The 18108-nt window shown below is 41.0% G+C and overlaps 1 protein-coding gene across 4 annotated transcripts; it reads right to left on the bottom strand.

Annotated features, from left to right (window-relative positions):
• Window positions 1–4490: 4490 nt before the first annotated feature.
• gprc5c (G protein-coupled receptor, class C, group 5, member C) lies at window positions 4491–15157 on the bottom strand. Of its 4 annotated transcripts, none has more exons than XM_085417113.1 (5): window positions 14928–15155; window positions 11313–12347; window positions 9261–9361; window positions 7468–7594; window positions 4491–5654 (listed from the first exon to the last, which is right to left on the bottom strand). In XM_085417113.1, the coding sequence occupies exons 2-4, from the start codon at window positions 12283–12285 to the stop codon at window positions 7502–7504; spliced, it is 1167 nt and encodes a 388-aa protein (XP_085273239.1). In that variant the 5' UTR covers window positions 12286–12347; window positions 14928–15155; the 3' UTR covers window positions 4491–5654; window positions 7468–7501. The 4 variants fall into 4 exon arrangements, with proteins under 4 accessions (XP_085273239.1, XP_085273240.1, XP_085273242.1 ...); XM_085417114.1 differs by having other exon boundaries at window positions 7468–7591; XM_085417116.1 differs by having other exon boundaries at window positions 7468–7591; window positions 11313–12320; window positions 14928–15098.
• Window positions 15158–18108: the final 2951 nt, after the last annotated feature.

Raw genomic sequence — 18108 nt, 5'->3', positions numbered from 1 at the left:
GGTCTGATATGAATCGTATCTAATCAGGAAGTGCACTCACATGTTTCTGTCAGAGGAACACATCCTTTAAATGGCTGAGGGTTATGGAACCATAGCAGCACTGGTTATGCTTTCCTTTTAATGCATGAAGTTAAATATACAAATATTTAAGTATGGAAGGAAAGTCTTCTAAGAAAATAAACAAAAAAAAGTAAGGCCAGTTAAAAATGCAAAGCTGTGTCTCGTGGGAAAGTAAATTTGCACAATAAACATTAACACTTGAAGCAAAGCGTTTGTTTTGTCAGTTTAACAGCCAAAAACAAAAGCACATGTAGTTTTAATGATAACCATATCTAATCTGTGCTTTCAGAGACGGCATGTGCAACACAGTCAGCAGGTCTGCCTTTGAAAGGCTCCGAGGTGTATCAGGAGAGCTGGCATTTGGCACCTAAATAACTGAGATGACTCACATGTGCTGGACTGTACTGAGTAAACAGACACCATGTGAGGCTGTTTGACATTGTCAACATCACACTGTTTTAGATTTCTGTGAACTTTCTCTGCACCTCCTTGAATCCTTCCAGATTTAATATTTAGAGGCTACTGGCTGATTGAAATATGTCACTCTGCTTTGTTTTTTTCTAAACAGAGAGTCATCTGATGGAATATAACTGAAACCAGAACCAATCATGTCTCTCCTTTGATGACCTTGATGAGTTCAGACTCCTCTGATGAAGCCAGCCGTCTGACGCTGGATCAATCAATCGGTTTGCAACAGTTGATGAACATGACTGAATTTGGCTCCTGCGGTTATGTCTCTCATGTAACATCCACACAGCATGATAACAACTACATTCTCATGTTACTGGACAGCCAGTGGCTGCACTTTTATTCAAACAGATATGTTATTTGTATTGTTGCGATGGAAAAAAGTCAAACTTCAAGTAGAGGACATGTCCAACTGGCCATTTTATTCATCTTTTTTTCTTAGAAACTGTGTGTACATATGAGCAATTCATGTAATTAACATTACAAGATCATTTTATTTGCTGTACATTAGAAACTATCTGTGCTAGCAGACTGTAATCCCACATAGTAAAGGCAGTAAAGTCCACTTTCTCTTGCTTAAACTCGGTTAGACACGCTTTCCCCTGAAAACCTTTTCTTTCATGTTTAATTGTGTTTCTGTGTCAATATTTAAACTGAATTTGCATAAGCTGTTGTAAACTGAAGACTTCCTTCAAACGAGGCATCAACTTCACACTGAAGTGACTGTAGTTAGTTATAGATTTCACTAGTTTGTTGACATCCATTGTAATTAGGACTGTCAAATCAAACTCTTCAGGCTTGATGCTAAATTGTACAGAGCTTGCAGCAAAAGGAAGAAAACATACTCATTAAGCTGCCATCACTCTAACAAGTCAGTGCTGATGTTCCATACTCATATAACCCCCTATTCTGTGAATATATTGTAGATAGTTCTGGCACATTGTTCACATCATTAAATCTCACTGTTATTGTTACTGAACTTTGACCGTTGCATCAATGTAGCAGTTCTTCACACTAGTGGAATGTGGTGACTTTCATAGAAAGACAAGCAAAGACGATGACAAAATGACAATAAAATGTAGAAACTTTAAATCAAAAATCTATCCATCAATTTTCTAGCATGTATCTGAATTTCATCCAGGTGAACACCAAGGTGATCTCAGGCCATCCGGGAGATCTCCAGTATATCCTATCCTGGCGACTTTTCCTTCCAGGACATGCCTGGAACACCTCACCTAGGAGAAGTCCAAGAAGCATCCTGGTCAAATGGAAAATGATCTCAGCTGGCTTCTTTTGATGTTAAGGAGTAGTGGATCTACTCCAGGGGTCCCCAATCCCAGTCCACAAGGGCCGATGTCCCTGCAGGTTTTAGATGTGTCTCTCCACGTTGGTTGAGTGTGGAGTAAGTGCATATGAGAGCATGAGGGTGGGAATGGATGTTTGTATATGTGTGTGCCTGTATTTCTGTGTCTATATGTCAGGTTGGGTGTCAGGCGCCACCTCTCTGGGGACATCTTAGGCCCTCCAAGGTTTGGAGGCCTATCTCCCCCTACCACCACTTCCCCTGCCAGTGGCGGACTCCCTCAGACATCGGTGCGTTGGTGGTTCTTTGTGTCCGGGGATGGGCGTCCAGGTACACACCGGCTCACTCCTTGGCGGCCGCTTATCGGGGCCTGGAGCCTGGGGCTCGCTCGGGCCACTTCGGAGGTGGGGTGCCCCCGGCCTCTCGGCCTGGGGCTCGGTCACTCAGGCACGGCTGGCTGCCGGCGGAGCTCACGGGCACGTCACTGCAACTCCCCCTGGCTTCTGCTCCGCGGCTGCTGAGTGAGCCCTCATCTGGGACTCTCCTCAGCTCTTTCTGGGACAGTGGCGCGGCTGCTCCTCTGTTGGTCTTCCTTGCTCTCTTGTGTTCTGGGGGCCTCTGGATGTCTAGAGTTTTGATCTCCTCCATACCTGCTTCATGCCCTGGAGGACGGGGCTGTGGCCCCCCCCACACCCTCTAGCAGATCATTACATGAAGGAACCTTTTATAATTTTTTTTTAAAAAAAACAAGCGTGTCCATGCTCACAGGTGTACACACGGGTGATCACACCCACAAACTACACCCTTTTTGGCTCCTACCTCAAAGCACACTGTGTTCTGTTGATCTTATGTGCTGCACAATAATGTTTAATATTTAGTATTTACTGTCATATTCCCATATATCATTGTGATGTTGTTTATTCTATTACTCTTGTTCTCTTCTGCTTGTTTTCTTTTTTCTTTCTCAGCAGGTGATCCAGGTGATTGATATATGCAATTTTTTCTTCTTCTTTTTTTTCTGCCCGTTCTGTTGGTTTTTGTCTTTTGCCTCTTCTCAGCTGTTTCTATTTCCCTCTTTCTTTCTCCCCTTCTTTCCCCCAGTCAAGTCTGTCCTGTATTCAGTAAGTGAAAATAAAATGAACAATAAAAGGTGAATCAAATGGACCATTACGGCAAGGCTGGGATGGTCAGTTTGGTAAAGTAAATCCGTTGGGCATCTTTCTTTGCCTTCAGACAACAATTCTGATGGCAAAAGAGCCAAACGGGACAGGCAAAAGAAAAAAAAAAAGAAAAAAAAAAAAAGGTTTTAGATGTGTCCTTGATCCATCACAGCTGATTTAAATGGATAAATTACAGTCTCAACATGTCTTGAAGTTCTCCAGAGGCCTGGTAATGAGCTAATCATATGATTCAGGTGCGTTGACCCAGGGTGAGAGTTAAAACCTGCAGGGACACCGGCCCTCATGGACTGGGATTGGGGACCCCTGATCTACTCGGATCCCTCCCAAATGACTAAACTCCTCACCCTATAGCTAAGGGAGAGCCACCCTTCAGAGGAAGCCCATTTGTGCCATTACTATCCATGATCTCATTCTTTTCGTCACTACCTACAGCTCATGTAGGTGGTTTTTAACTTACAATATAAAGTTCCTCGAGGTAACTGTTGCTGTAATTTGACACGAAGTAAATACAATCGTACTGAATTAAACATGGGTTGCTTTTACGCTCAGCCTTCTCTTCACCACCATAGATCAGTGTCGCATCCACATCCAGGGATTAAAAATATTAGTGAAAAATAAAGGTGGTGTATTAGTAAAACAGCTAAACTTACTGCAATGAGTCAACCAAATTGTTTCTCATATATGCTAATGTTATAATGCTGATGCAGCCTCCACGGCTTCAACTTGGCTCGTTTATTCAGCCACACATTTTCTTGGTTAATGTTCCAAAGGAGTTCCTGATCCTGCACAATAATTCCTCCACATCACATGCTGGTCAAGGTGGTTAGTGTTAGGATGTTTTGAGTTTATTATATTATTTATCATTTCTAGTCTTTGGTTTCTTTGTTGGAGTTCTGTCTTATGGTTTATGTCTCTGTGTCATCCTTAGTTGCTGTCTCCCCTGTCTGCTCTGTGTCTGTAAGTTCAGTCTGTGTTATGTTTCCTGTTTTACTTTGAAAGTCCGTCTCTCATGTAAATTCGTCTGGTTTTGCTTCCTTTGTCTCATTAGGCCTGATTTGCCCAGCTGTGTTTCCCTCCTGTTGCCCATTCCCTGATTGCTCCTCTGTGTATTTAAGCCCCGTGTTTCAGTTTGTTGGTGTTGTGATCTACCCTCGTCTTGCTGTGTTTTGTCTGCGTAAGCTTATTTTGTATTCCTAGTTTTGTTACCCTTCTGAGTTCAGCATTAAAGCTGTTTTGAGTTCACGTTTTGTTTCCGTGAGTCTACATTTTGGGTCCACCATGCCTGCCTGCACACAGCCGTCACATGACAGTTAGTGAGAGAAAACGTATGCGTTAAGATGATAAATCATTGAAGATTATCCACTTGTTAATGTGAGCTGCAAAAACAACCAAAAAAAGCAGCTGGACTGCTTGAGCTCGAGCTTTTGTGAAAGGGATATGGGAACACTCACCAAAACAACAGGCACTACAGATTTCAGTGGAGTAGAGTTCACTTTATGGTATATGACATTTTATAGGACGACTACTGTACAACAAAGAATGCATAAGACTATTAGTAAAGGTAACTGAAAGCTAAAATGTAAAAGATATAATGGCAGATTCTGGTCATTAACACCCACATAGTTAAATAACGTCCCCTCTCTGCTGGCAGTACCAATTTTGCTCATACAATAGCAGTTCTTATAGTTACATTTACAACATTCAACTCTATGATAAACTTCCTTCAAGAATTAAAAAAAAAAAAAAAAAATTATATATAATTTTTTTTTCAGTTTTTGCTCAAATGAATTAGAATTTTTTTTTTTTTAATTTTATCCAAAGAAATACTGACAGAAAAGTTGATTTTTCAGATATGAAAAAAAGTCTTCTATGAGGAAATATACTGATTAATAATAAGCTAGCAAAACAGGCTAACCACAGGCAGGTCTCTCCAGTGTAACATGTATTGAACATAATTAAATGGCACAGCAGTGCTTTAGACAGTATTACATATATACATTTATCCAGTACATTCGTGCATCATGACTCACTGAGAGCATTGTACATTTAAATTAATTCAAAAACTTCATTTCATGTGTTAACTTTGTGGTTATCAACAATAATCACAACCCGGGCTCAAAAACATGACTTCAATAATTACATTTAACTGTGCAAAATATCCTTCTAATCTAAGTGAATGCAATCTAACTTTAATGCGTAAATTGAAAATAATGTTGAGTCAAAGACACTTGAAACATTTCCCAGTTTTTGTGGCATCAGTTACGTGACTTTCATCTGTGTGTTTGAGCTCGCGCTTCCCTGTCAGAAAAAGCCGAGCACTGCACAAGTTTTTGTTCTGCAGCAAAGCCGCAGCTTCATTCCGTGCTTTGACTTTCAAATGAAGCTCTTGACTGTCTGATACCCAGGGGAACATAATAAATCAGTCAATGGGAGGTTTATCTGTTCCTCAGTGGGATGACCTCCCATTCATCTCCATGTACTGGGGATGAAGGTTCCTCTTAGGACCAGCTTAGGGAACCACAAACAATAGAAAACAAAAGGTCAGCAAGTATAACCGAGAAAATGTGAACCGAAGTTACTCTGATGGGGTCTGGCGAGCTGAGGCACGTTCACCACTGGGATGTCCTCTGCAGACCATGCCCCTGCAAAAATAAGAAAGAAATTACTTGTTTTTTGGTGTTATATACCCTCTGAAGGATTCAAAAGTGTTCAGCTTGCTCACTAATGGAGGATATCGTCAGCATGAGTTACATGATCACTGGCAGCCACTCCCTAGTTTCCCTTTTGCACCCTTTGTGGGTTTATTACTGTTTTGTTTGCTTATTCTTTTACATAATGTAAGAGTATTAGTCAGTGGAACCGACAACCATTTCCTTTTGCATTGACATTTGCACACCTCCTATATTGCTCTGCCACCATCGCTGAAACCGAGCTCGTCCTAAAGCTAATAAAAATTGAACAACAGCTACATTTGTGTGTCTCAAAGTTTCACAGGACTGTTTTGTGTTTACCTTTGCTTTTCACACACTGTCTTGTAGGGTTTATTTACCTATCCCATTTGGTGTAAAATAACTGTCTGAATTATAATACTACTACTACTACTACTACTACTACTACTACTAATAATACAAATACATTTTATTTATAGGCACCTCTAAGACCCTCAAGGTCACCTTACAATAACACAAGAAAAATAGTAGCAATAAAATCTAATACACATGGCAAAATAAAATTTAGACATAAGGTAACCCCCCCCCCCCCCAAAAAAAAAAAAACCCTCCACAACAACAAACAAACAAAAAAACCCCACAAGTATAAAAGCTGAGCATGATAAAAACGAACTTAGACATTACTCTCATAACAAGAGCTTTTTTATGTTTATCACTACATTAAGAGTTATTACTTCTATAAAAATGATCACTTTTTATAGCCACGCTGACAGAACTGCATCTTATCTGTTTTGCATTTATTGAATCTGTTTTGTTCTTTCATTTGTCGTCACACTTTGTAAAGAACAGAAACTTATTCAAGTTACATTTTTAGGGTTACTTGTAGAACTTGCAAATAAAACAACTTTTATAAAGGTCTAAAAAAAACCTACGGATACAAACTAACCTGAACCTGACTGGATGTTGAAAAACTAAAGAAATATTTATAGAAACTTAAAAATAACAAACTGACTGGAAACCACTCACATGCTCATGTTTTACTTAAAACATGGCAGCACGTGCGTGGCTGTTTTTCTTTGCAAATCTAAAAACCAAAACAAACCAGCAACACTTCTAATGACACGCTCACAGTCCCACCTGCATATAGATATCATGACTTCCTGCAAAGAAATCCTAAGCACTCCTGAAAAAGTCTAAATGCATATTTTAGCATCTTTAAGTCAATCTCTACATTAACTAATGCAATTATATTAAATAAAGGTGACAACGAAAAGTCTAATTTTGCGTTTTTGTAGCCCATGAACATAGAAACATTAGCTGCCTTCCTCCATGAATGAGAGAGCTGCACACATTTCAGAGACACCTTTAAAGCCTTTAGGCAAGAATTTCACTTTTTTTTTTTTTTTTTTTTTTTTAAGATAAATGACAAGCAGTGAAAACCAGTCCCCCAAATCAAGCACTACCTTTTTCATCAACATCTTTTTCTTTGATTATTTCCCAGAGGAATGACACAAGAAGTACAGAGTGCGCTCAGTCCAGGAGCATATGCACAGAAGAGGCAGACACAAGGCCTATAGAGAGTGAACGGCGCAAGATAAGAAAAAAAAATCCAGACAAAGAAGTGATTCATAGTCAACCTGTAGAAGAAGTTGCTATGGATACAGCAGGACCTGAGAGGTCGGAAATGAGCAGAGGCCACGAAGAGAAAAGCATCTGGAGTCAAGCAGGTGATAAAGAGGAGAACTGCAGAGTGACGAAGGAGGCGAGTCAGCTGCTTTCGACCTACACTTGTGTGTGCGTGCTGTGTTCCCGGTCTCCTTTTATGTTGACGGTGTGCTGCTCCCGCTGTTGGCCGCAGAGCCAATGGAAGCTCTGGGAATGAAGATGTCAAAGGACGGGTCTGGTAGCTGCTGCTGTGTGAAGTCATAACAAAGCCGTGACAAAAACATCCAAGAATAGGGACGAAGTGTGTTCACAACTGCCTGCTTGAATTCAAATGACTTCATAAAGCTTTTACATGAAACATAACCGTCATGCCTTTGGTGGTTCACTGCATTTAAAAACATTTTTAAAAAACTTTTCACAGAAATCGCATACTAACTCTTGAGATATTTCCGCAGCAGGTACCGGACATTTGAAAAAGTATGACAGAGCTGACTTGCTTGCAAAGGAAGCGGCACAGAAAGGATATGATTTCTGCATGTACAACTGTAGCATTAACTAATTAGATAGCTGCCAGGATTTTGAGTTAACTGGGAACTGTGTTTTCCACTAAATAAACCCTGACTGCACTGATACTACACTCAAAATGCATTTGAATGGTGACCTTGTATACAAAGTCATTAAGGGAGTATAATAAATATTTCATCAAGTTAGATTTGCTGTTAGCCAAATTGATATTAGTCATGTTAGAAAGTTTTTAACAGTTAACTTCTTTGGCTGAGCAGTTAGCATTAGCAATGTGATTGGTCAGTTGCAACGTTGATCCTGGACCAAAACTGTTATGATGACATAGGAACAGCACCAGCGTGGGGAAATCTGATTGTGCCCATGCAAACAGGCCTACAGACCGATCCACGACCATCTAGTAACCAAAGGTAGTAGGAAAAATGAGCATTCCATGAGATTGTTGTGATTGGTTGCTGGGGACTGAGAGCAGAAAATGATTGCCTAGAAAAACTACTGGCAACAAAATCAGTCTCAAGGAGGTTTCTGGTGCAACAGATTTCATCCACTGACAGCCAGAAACCTCCAACTACTGCCAACCAGCCGGCGAATAAACATTTCACTAGCAACCGGGGGTTATATCACATGCAATATGGTGGACAACGTTAGCTCGTTCAGTTACTTTAATCTGTGACCTCATTGCACCATTTTTAAAGAGTTTGTGATATTAGTCAGTAGTTTCAGGCCTCACAAGCTGACTGGATGTTTATTTTGTGTCCTTATTACTACAGTTTAGTTTAAGGTGGGTCTAAATTATTACTGAGTTGGGTAAATCTCTCATTTATATACAGACTGTGGTCAGAAGTTGAAAATCTTCCCATGTGACCTCTGCGCTTTTGCTTTTCTAAGAAGAACAAGTGCTCTTTAGTCACAAGGTTGGCTCAACCCTAAAGCGTACCTGGTGTTGTGGTTTTTACAGACACTAACGGTGCGCATAATTTACAAAATACATGCCATTTTGAATCTAGTGATTATATAATGCACTTTTTTCTAGAACCCGAGGAAACGCCTCCAGCTGGATGTTTAACCCCTGGCATCTGTGACATTAGAATTAAAGCTGTGATTTAGGCCACACGTGCTCCTGACAACTTTTAAATGTCCACCTGCTTTATTCATTCTCCCATTTTCCTTTGCCTGTTGTTAATTAAAATGCAAATATGGACTAAAGTACCTTGGAAGTGATGGTTGCTGGTGTTATGTGTATATGGTGTTGAGGTTTTCACGCTCTGTAAAAGGTTACTGTCACCACTTATTTCCATAAAAATTTGCCTAGTGCAGGAGACAGGTATGTGTGCGAGTGGAGTGGTCATATTCAAATGTGTTTTTCTGTGAATGTATCACTTTTATACTCACATTTCCAACTCCTTTGCTGATGAGAGCCAGCTCAGTGGGCTGGTACACCGAGTTACGCATCTGACCAGTGTAGCCGCTGTATGGAGACACGGGCTTGGAATCTGTGATGAACAGATATAAGAAAATAAATCTTTTAATCACCCAACAATCAGTGTGTGATATCTGTGGCCCTCTTAAGTGCTACCTGGCAATAATCCCCTTCATCTTCATATTACAACCTGCCTGCCCTCCATCTTTTACAAAGTGCCCTGCAGAGATGGCACTATATAACTAACCCCCATATTAAACAGTTGCCACACCTTTGTCGCCGTGGAGACAGCGCAAACAGATGGCGTAATGATTCTAGTGGGAGTGATACAGCATTCACAGATGCAGTCAGACACTTATTAACAAGAATGATTCAGAAGGTAAAATTTTAGGTGGGAATGATGATATTCAGTTAATGGCAGTTTAGTCATACTGTAAGACTTAATGTAAGTTAATGATTACAGTCAAATGTGCTCAAAGCAAATTCTGAGACTTTTTATGACACACATTAGTCTGTGCTAATCAGGAAAAATGTAAGAGGCAGAACCTCCTCTGCATTCTTACACATTGTGCTTATCTGTATAGTAACATATTTTCCTTACAATAGAATAGCACAAAGCCAAAGCTACTCTTTCTACCTCTACATCACAGCTACCTAATAATACAAAAAAGTCCCTTACAGCTTATAAGCAGAGGCACATCACCATCCTTGCTACAAAGAACCATCTTCCATTAGCGATCCGTGATAACTATCAGACTTACTGCTCTGATCCTTTGGACTGAGCTCAGATCAGCAGATCAGATTCTGTGGTGTCATCATGTGGACAGAAAACAACCTTTCAGGACATTTTGCTGCATATTTTGTTTGTTCTTGTGTTTTCGAGGGCTAGAAAACATTCATTCATCAGCGCAAGGTCATCGTGAGAGGCAGAGTTTGTAATAACACTAAAGCGAACCTCATAAGGATGGCTACTGTCTGAAAACGTGTCAGGGTGAATGCACTGAAGAGCTCAGACACCGTTCGGTTTGCAGACAAATAGATGACCGGGGAAATGTTTGCCTTTAGGAAACAAACCGAGCGTAGCTGCTCTGAAGAACTTTTATTTCACGGTCATATTGTATATGGCTGCTACAGGAAAATCAGGAATATTTGATTTGGTTTTATTGCTGCTATGTAAATGTTATTGCATCGTATTCAAGGAAATAAAAGACGGAGCTAAACTACCACCAGAAACATCAGCTCCACTTTGCTTTGATGAAACAAATAACACTGAATACCTCGAGGCAACACAACATTTCTTCTTGGAAATTACAAGGACAAAATCACCCCAGCTTATAGTCTTTATCTCTTTCACAAAGGAGAGAAGATGAATCGATGAATTCATGTATTGCCCAAATCCAAATGATTTTTAGTGTTTTTCTTGTTTGCCTTAAACTGGCCTTGATGTGAGATCCACAGGTTTACCCAATCATAGCTTATAAATTCCAAAACATGATTTTTAAACTTTAGACTAGCTTTAAGTTTGAGAATTGTAAGTTTGTAAAAATGTGACATTGAGTCATTCATGAATTCATCTATTCAGTAAAAAATCACCGAAACATCCATAAAAAAAATCTGTAAACTGTATTTTAAACAGTCTTAAGCACTTGGAGAACTGATCTCACGTGTTGGTTTTAACATTTATGTACTCATTTTTTATACTCTTATAATCCCCCTTGTCAAAATTATGCTCAGTCTTGTGTTCATCATCTAATTTTAGGTCCTTTGACTGGTTGTCATTTTGACCACTGTAATCAGCTTTGGGTCTATTTGTCCTGGGACCCTTTTAAATGATGCCTTTGCGGATTCAGGCGTCCTATCTGAAGGTCTATTTTGGACAAGGTGCAAAATTGTGAAGCCATAAAGACTCATGACGATGTTACAATCCCTTTATAACAGTTGAAAAAACCCTTCAAAGTTAAGCGTACTTGTGAAGTTGCTTGTTTGAAGGTTTTCTACAGCAGCTCCAAGGCTAAGCTACATACCTTGGTTGGACTCGTCCATGGAGAAAGACTTATTTTCCACATACACATTCTGGGAGGATTGTCCCTTCAGGATCGTCTCGTATCCGACTCCTTGGTTTTGGCAAAGATCTTCTGTGTAGTCTTGTTGACTCTCATCGTCACTGTTCAGACAGCAGACGTCAGGAATGGTGTACATGATAATGAAGACCCAGGCGTTTGCTACCAAAGCGATGGCTAAGGTTGGGTCATCCCACGTTGGACCCCCGGTTTTCCCATTCCCATACACGTACATGACGATCCACGCCACCCAAATACCCACTGAAAAGAGGCTTGTCACAAGGATGCAAGCGCCTTCCTTCTTCCACTGTGCGTGTTTGCCCATCATGATGGTCAGACTCGCCACCACCACAGCCAGGATCAGCACCATCACGTAGATGAGCGCCATGACAAAGTCCTCGTTAGCAATGTCACAAGGCACGGCTATAGCTTTGCTAGTTTGAGCTGTGGTGTTGGAAGGCACAATTGTAATTATCAGCCATTCTGTGTTGATGATCACCTCCACCAGCCACAGCCCCAATGCCCCAAGACACAAGACCCAAACTCGAGGCCCGCTGTTTCGTCTGGCCAGGATGTTCAGCCTCACACACTGCATCAGCTGGGAGGCGAAGCAGCCGCTGAACAGCACCCCAAAGAGGAACCTCCGTGAAGCACATGTGGAGAAGTTCTCTCCCACGATGAAGGCAAAGGTTAGGCAGAAGAGACCAGCAGTGCAGATCAGGAAGAAGGCGTGAAGAGCTACCGAGCTCTTGCGGTTGTAGTCTTTATGGAAGGGCAGGCTGGCCAGCAGCGAGATGAAGAGCACGAAGGAGAAGACGATGCCAGCTGCCGCTAAGGCCTCCAGCACGATGCCCCATGCAGCTTCAGTGCTACACAGATTGTAATAAATGGAATCCACGTTTGGGCCGCAGCCCTTAGGAGTACTGTTGCTGGCCATGGAGCCTGGGAGTTGCTCTGGGACTCTAGCAGCACCTGTTCAGATGGACAAACAGGGAATGTCTGGGAGAGACACGATAGGGACAGATTTGAACAAAGAGCTAAACCACGTCACCAAAGCTACATTAGGATACAGTTGTCTACACCCAGCTGAGCAAATATCACACTTGCATGAGTCAACGTCGTCATGTTATCCTGGAAAACGTTCTATAAAAAGGTGCTTTGCTTTTATTTAGAGCTTCAGAGAATCAGGGATCTGCAGTCACACTCCAAAAATGTGGGAGGAATGTCACTGCTGGGCTTTTTCCCAACTCTAATGTTAATGATTAACACATCTGTCAACAGACATTGTTTCTGCACATTTACACAACAGTGAGGAAAAAGTGCGTTGAACCTGAGGCTCACCTGCTAAAACTCTGGTCAACTCAAATCCAAAGGTTTTGCTTTTTAGTGTTTTCTGCTGAATTACATAAAATCTGAGCATCTGTTTTGTGAATAAACATCTCTGCAATCCTGGTTTTGTCTTTCTGCCTCGTCTGGCTGTTTCTTTTCGTCCCTATCAGATCCAATTACACCAAACTGAGGACGGTCTCTGAGTCAAATCGATAGATGCGGCGTGCGGACATTCGGTCTTTCTGACCTTCTGTTACTCAATCAGGAAGACGGATCTTTCTGGAACAAAGAGGCAAATATATTCTTTTTCTACATGTCCTCCACTCTGTCACTCCTCAAACAGACAGAATTAACTAATACATTTACTCCCAGTTTCAGGGCGTGACCACCGATCAAACAAAGTTCTTAGACCGTTCATTTTAATATTTGTTGAGTTGTTTTTTGTAACTGTTGCCAGGGGAAATATTATAAGCATATTTAAGGCACATCTTCAATTTCAATACTTTGGTTTTCTAAACTTTTTAGGCCTTTTTTGAGGATTTTTGTGCCGGTGAAACTTTAGAGAATGTCAAATGATGTCTTGCCAGAGTCGGCCTGGCAAAGACTCCAACACAGTCTGATGGCTATCTTTGGAAAATGTGAAGAGGGGCATACATTTTGGGATTTTACCTTTATTTTCATAAATGTGACATCTTTTTCATACTACAGCAATAAAGTAAAAACAATCAAATAACAAAGAAGTTCCTGTTTTTTGACTATATACTAAAGAAATATCTATTTTTTTCTATTTTTCTGTGAATTAGAAAAATTGTCCAACTTTATACTAACAGGCCATTCTGGACAATGAGATACCAGACTTTTTGTAATTCTGGACATTAACTGCTTTAATTTTAAGAATTTAAGTCATGCTGACAGGTTTCTTTCATTTCTTTCAGCAGCATTTCTTTATCATGTGGACAAACTGAGACGTACTGTTGACATTGCACTTATTTTTCTTATATTGAGATATCCCAGGGTTTAAATGTGAAGTTAAGTTCCTTCACACTCACAGAAAGTGGATTTTCACCCGTTCGACCCACTTAGGATCAAAGTGGGGTATATGCGGCCTACATCCCTGAATTAATACAAGACATTGAATCTGATTGTTGCAATAACTGGAAATGTAACCACAGAAATGTAATCTGTAAAGTGGATTTTCAAGAGTCAAAAGGTTCTTCAGTTTTCTCTAACTTATGATATATGTTTAGCTACTTTACCACAAACTCGCACAGGTAAAACCTACTTTGTGCGCCTCCAGATGACTCAATAGGGCTTCTACACTTTGACCAGCACAGACAAAACATACACTCCAGGTACAAAATCTAGCATCCAAACTCATACTCCTCTACTCCTTTAACCTTGTGTTGTCCTCGGGATTCCCATATACTTGTTTGCCATTCACCTAGGGGTCATTTTTGACCCGAGGACAACACAAGGGTTAAACTCTTATATGGCCTTTTTAATGAAGTCTACTAATCCTATTCACTGTAGCTTTAAAAAACGTCTATATGAAGAAAGAAGCCACTTATAACAGTAAGAATAACTCAGTGAGTCAAAATTAAGAGGTGACACTAAAATGGGACGACAAGTTTACCATTACTATGACTACAAGCCAAGTGCCAGACACAATACTGCGGCTGAAGGTAATACATATTGCACCCTGCACTTTAATCTATTTGCTGTGGTCCTGTCCTCAGGTACTGTCCTCAGGTCTAGGTATAACTCTGTCGTGTATTTCTCGTACTGATATCTAACCTTATCGTGAGCCCATGGGATCACAGGAGTGGGTTTTCCATCAGGAAAATGAACTGAAGAGTATGCTGCAATTCGGGATGAACTCTACTTAAATCTGATTTTCTACATTATGCAACTGAATCTTTCTTATATTCTCTACTCCTCCTTTCAGCTGTACAATCAAACACAACAATGTATAACTTAAGTATTTGAAAGCACGAGCTAACGTGTCTAACTGTTGATTTCTCCCTAAACACAGCTATTTAAAATCTATTTTAATAGAATTGTTTTCAGTGAATAACTTTTCTTTAGTTGTTAATTTAGTGGCACAAACGGTCTTCCATAAACGATCCCCTGCTCTCTCTGTCTAAATACACAGAAAATATAGAAATCAATCTGACGCAAAGCTCAGAAACAGGCAGTAAAGCTTCAGTGAGCGTGAATAAAGGCTGTGATGGCTGTGAGGAGTTTAACTACCTGGCTGTTCTCGGCAGATTTCTGCTGGGCGCGGCTCGTTGGTTTTCACCTGCTGCGAACGCGCCGCTATAGTTGGGCACAAATTACACGGAGAAGAAGCAAACTGCGGCACAGCTGATCCGACCGCTCCCAAGTTTAGGAATCCTTTCACGAGCTTTTCCTCTCGGTGTGACTACAGTCATCCCCTCTCCACCTCTCCCCTCTTCGTCTCTCCGAGCACGCACGGAGACGCACACGCGCGCACTGCTGTTCATCACTTCAAAGGACACTACAGCGACCTACCCGCACTTCCGGGAGACTTATAACCCACGAATGATTTTCTTAAAGCGTTTATGGCCCGGCAGTATCTGATTTGTATCAAATATTCTAGGATATTATGTTACACAGCTTGAAGCACAGATATCCGTAAAACCAGGTCACAAACAGTCTTTAAAATATTGTTTAATATTAATGAATCACATCCTAACACACTGGATGTTATTGACTCCTGTTGTAGCGTCAAGGCTACAGCTGCCCTGTAAATCAAGCACATTTTAAAAACTTTAAAAAACGGCAGAAGTCGGGCCTCGGTGTTAGAAATGCGTGCAGATTAGTGCAGGGCACACTGGGCATGTGCAGCAGCAGCTACAGGCGAAAAAAGGAGTAAATACTGTTTTGTATAAATAACTCATTTGCAAAGAAATTTAGACTCTTGATAGAAGTCATTATCATACTCTGCAAAAGTTTTTAACAACAAAATACAGCTAAAATAAAAGTGTTTTCTCACTTGTGGCCCCCTTCACAGTAATGACCATGTTTTTCTCCAGTGAAAGGCCACTCAGTTCTGTATGAGTACCTCACACCTTAAATGACACCGTTTCTATTTGTTTCCTCTGAAAGGCTTCCACACAGAAGCTGTGAGCTCAGCCAATTTCAGCGTCAGCCTTCAGTCATGGGAACAGTTTCTGTTTTATTGCTTTATGGTGGTAGCTTCCAGGACACTGCCACATTTTCCCCACTGAAAGCGTCCCTGTAAGGGTCACACACAGAGGCTCAGTATAGGCCACTTTATGTGGCTCTGCTCACAACCAGCTCTTAAGTCACTCTTCCACTGATAATGATAAACAGACATTTTGAGTGAACAGCTGGGCTACCTGAACGTGTGAGTGGTGTGTAGAGACATCTAGTGGAGGATTCGAAGAATTCAGCAGCAGGTGAAGGACGCCAACACCTGCAAGTGTTTATTTCTACAAATCATCTTTAAGAATCTCTCCTCCAATCTCCTTTGCAGAAAATCTGAATGCAGTCCTGTGAAAAAAAGATTTTTTTTGCGTTTTTCATGGGAAAAATGTACTTCTAATTAATTGATTAACAGTTCATTATCAAGTGTTAGCACCTCTGTAGAGGTTTTGGCAGTTTGTTAGTCTGAAGCATTCAGGTGTGTGTTAACACACCCAGGAGTGGACATCCCAGCAAATTCACCCGAAGGTTATACTGTGCAATGCTCAGAGATACTTCAAAAAGATAAGATGCTATATACAATATGAGTATAATACAACGATGCCAGAAAGAGTATTGCACTTAGTGTTATTGTACATGTGTGGATGTGTGTGTTTGATCAGTTGACGTCTTTGTTGTGGAGTCTGACAGCAGTGGGGAGGAAAGACCTGCAAAATCTCTCCGTCCCACACCGTGGGTGCAGCTACCACTGAAGGAGCTGCTCAGTGCTGTCACAGTCTCCTGCATGGGGTGGGAGATGTTGTCCAACAGGGATGACAGCTTAGCCTCCATTCTCCTGTCACTCAAAACCTCCACTGGGGCCGGAGGGCATCCTAGAACAGAGCTGGCCCCGCGGATCAGCCTGTTCAGTCTCTTCCTGTCCCCGGCAGAGTGGTTGCCGCCCCAGCAGACCACACCATAAAAGATGGCTGAGGCCACCACATTTCTTTTCTTCATTATTCATTCGTCATTTCATTTTTAGTTTCTTGACCATCAAATGAAAATAAAAAACAGTAAATCCAGGTAAAGCTAATAAATAAAAGTAAATCAGAATTCAATAAAGACGAAGCACAATTTCATATTAAATGGTGGATGTGATAAGCTGCCAGTTTGCCCAAATTTTGACAATTCAAGAAAAGCTTTTATTTTATTTTGCTGTCTGGCAATACCTCTGTTAGCCCAGAGAGGGCAGCAAGCTCCTTTTCTGCTCATTCTCAATCATTTTAATGCAGCTTCACAGATAAAAAGAGCTGCTGTGGTTAGCACTGCGGCCTCACAGTAAGAAGCTCCAGCTTCCTCATGCAGTCCAAAGACATGTATATTTGGTCCATTACCGGTTCTAAATCACCCGTGGATGTGAGAGTATGAGGCAGCCTGCCTCTTTGCGATGCCCTGTGACCAGTGGAGCCGGTGACCTGTCCTGGGTCAGGCTACAGCCCACCTGGAACAACGAGCTCGCTCTATAGTTCAGAAAAAGGATGGACTCTGATAATATAATACATTCTGACTGTTACATTGTTGCAACTGCAGCCAAAATGTCAACACTTTTATTATTTAAAGCCTCAACATTTAAAGACATAAGCTAGAAATTCTTAAAAGCTCTTCCCCAGTAACAGAATGTTTTGATGCTCGCTGCAGGTGAAAAATGTGCATTTATGTGCTATAATCAACCCTCTGTGACTCTCATGGAGTAAAAAAACAAAAAACAACCTCTTTTGAAATCGATGTGTAAGCGCTGACAGTACAGGTGAAGAATTAGGTGCATGTGAGGTTTTGGGGGAATGATTAAAAGACCAGTCCACACAGACCCTCATGCTTATAAATCACCTTCTGATGCTTCCTGCCTCATTTACCCTTAGTGAGGCTGCTGGCTTCTTTATTCACGATTCTCATTCTCACTTTTTAGCTCCTCCATCTGGCTATCACTGATAAGAATTATGCTTTCAGTTTTCCATTCTCTAAAATTAGGTCCTTCACCTGGCCTTGGAACCAAACAGTTTTTCTTTGAGAACTAAACATCTCCTTGCTTCCTTCCAGCAGAGCCCTGGTGTCCATCAGTTGTCTGTTTCCAGATAAAGATCAGACATATTTTGTTAAAGCGAATCCCTGCAGAGGTAGTGATGCATTATTCTTTGTTCTGGCAAACCCCATTTCATCACTCTGATTTCTTTCTCTTATTTCAACAGGATATTAAATCTGAAAC

Source organism: Rhamphochromis longiceps, linkage group LG8 (assembly GCF_057381845.1).
Source record: "Rhamphochromis longiceps isolate RC_006_pf linkage group LG8, R_longiceps_female_GT1.1, whole genome shotgun sequence".
Classification (NCBI taxonomy): Eukaryota; Metazoa; Chordata; class Actinopteri; order Cichliformes; family Cichlidae; genus Rhamphochromis; species Rhamphochromis longiceps.
The sequence above is the reverse complement of the archived record's forward strand: the minus strand, read 5'-3'. Positions and strand labels throughout refer to the sequence as shown.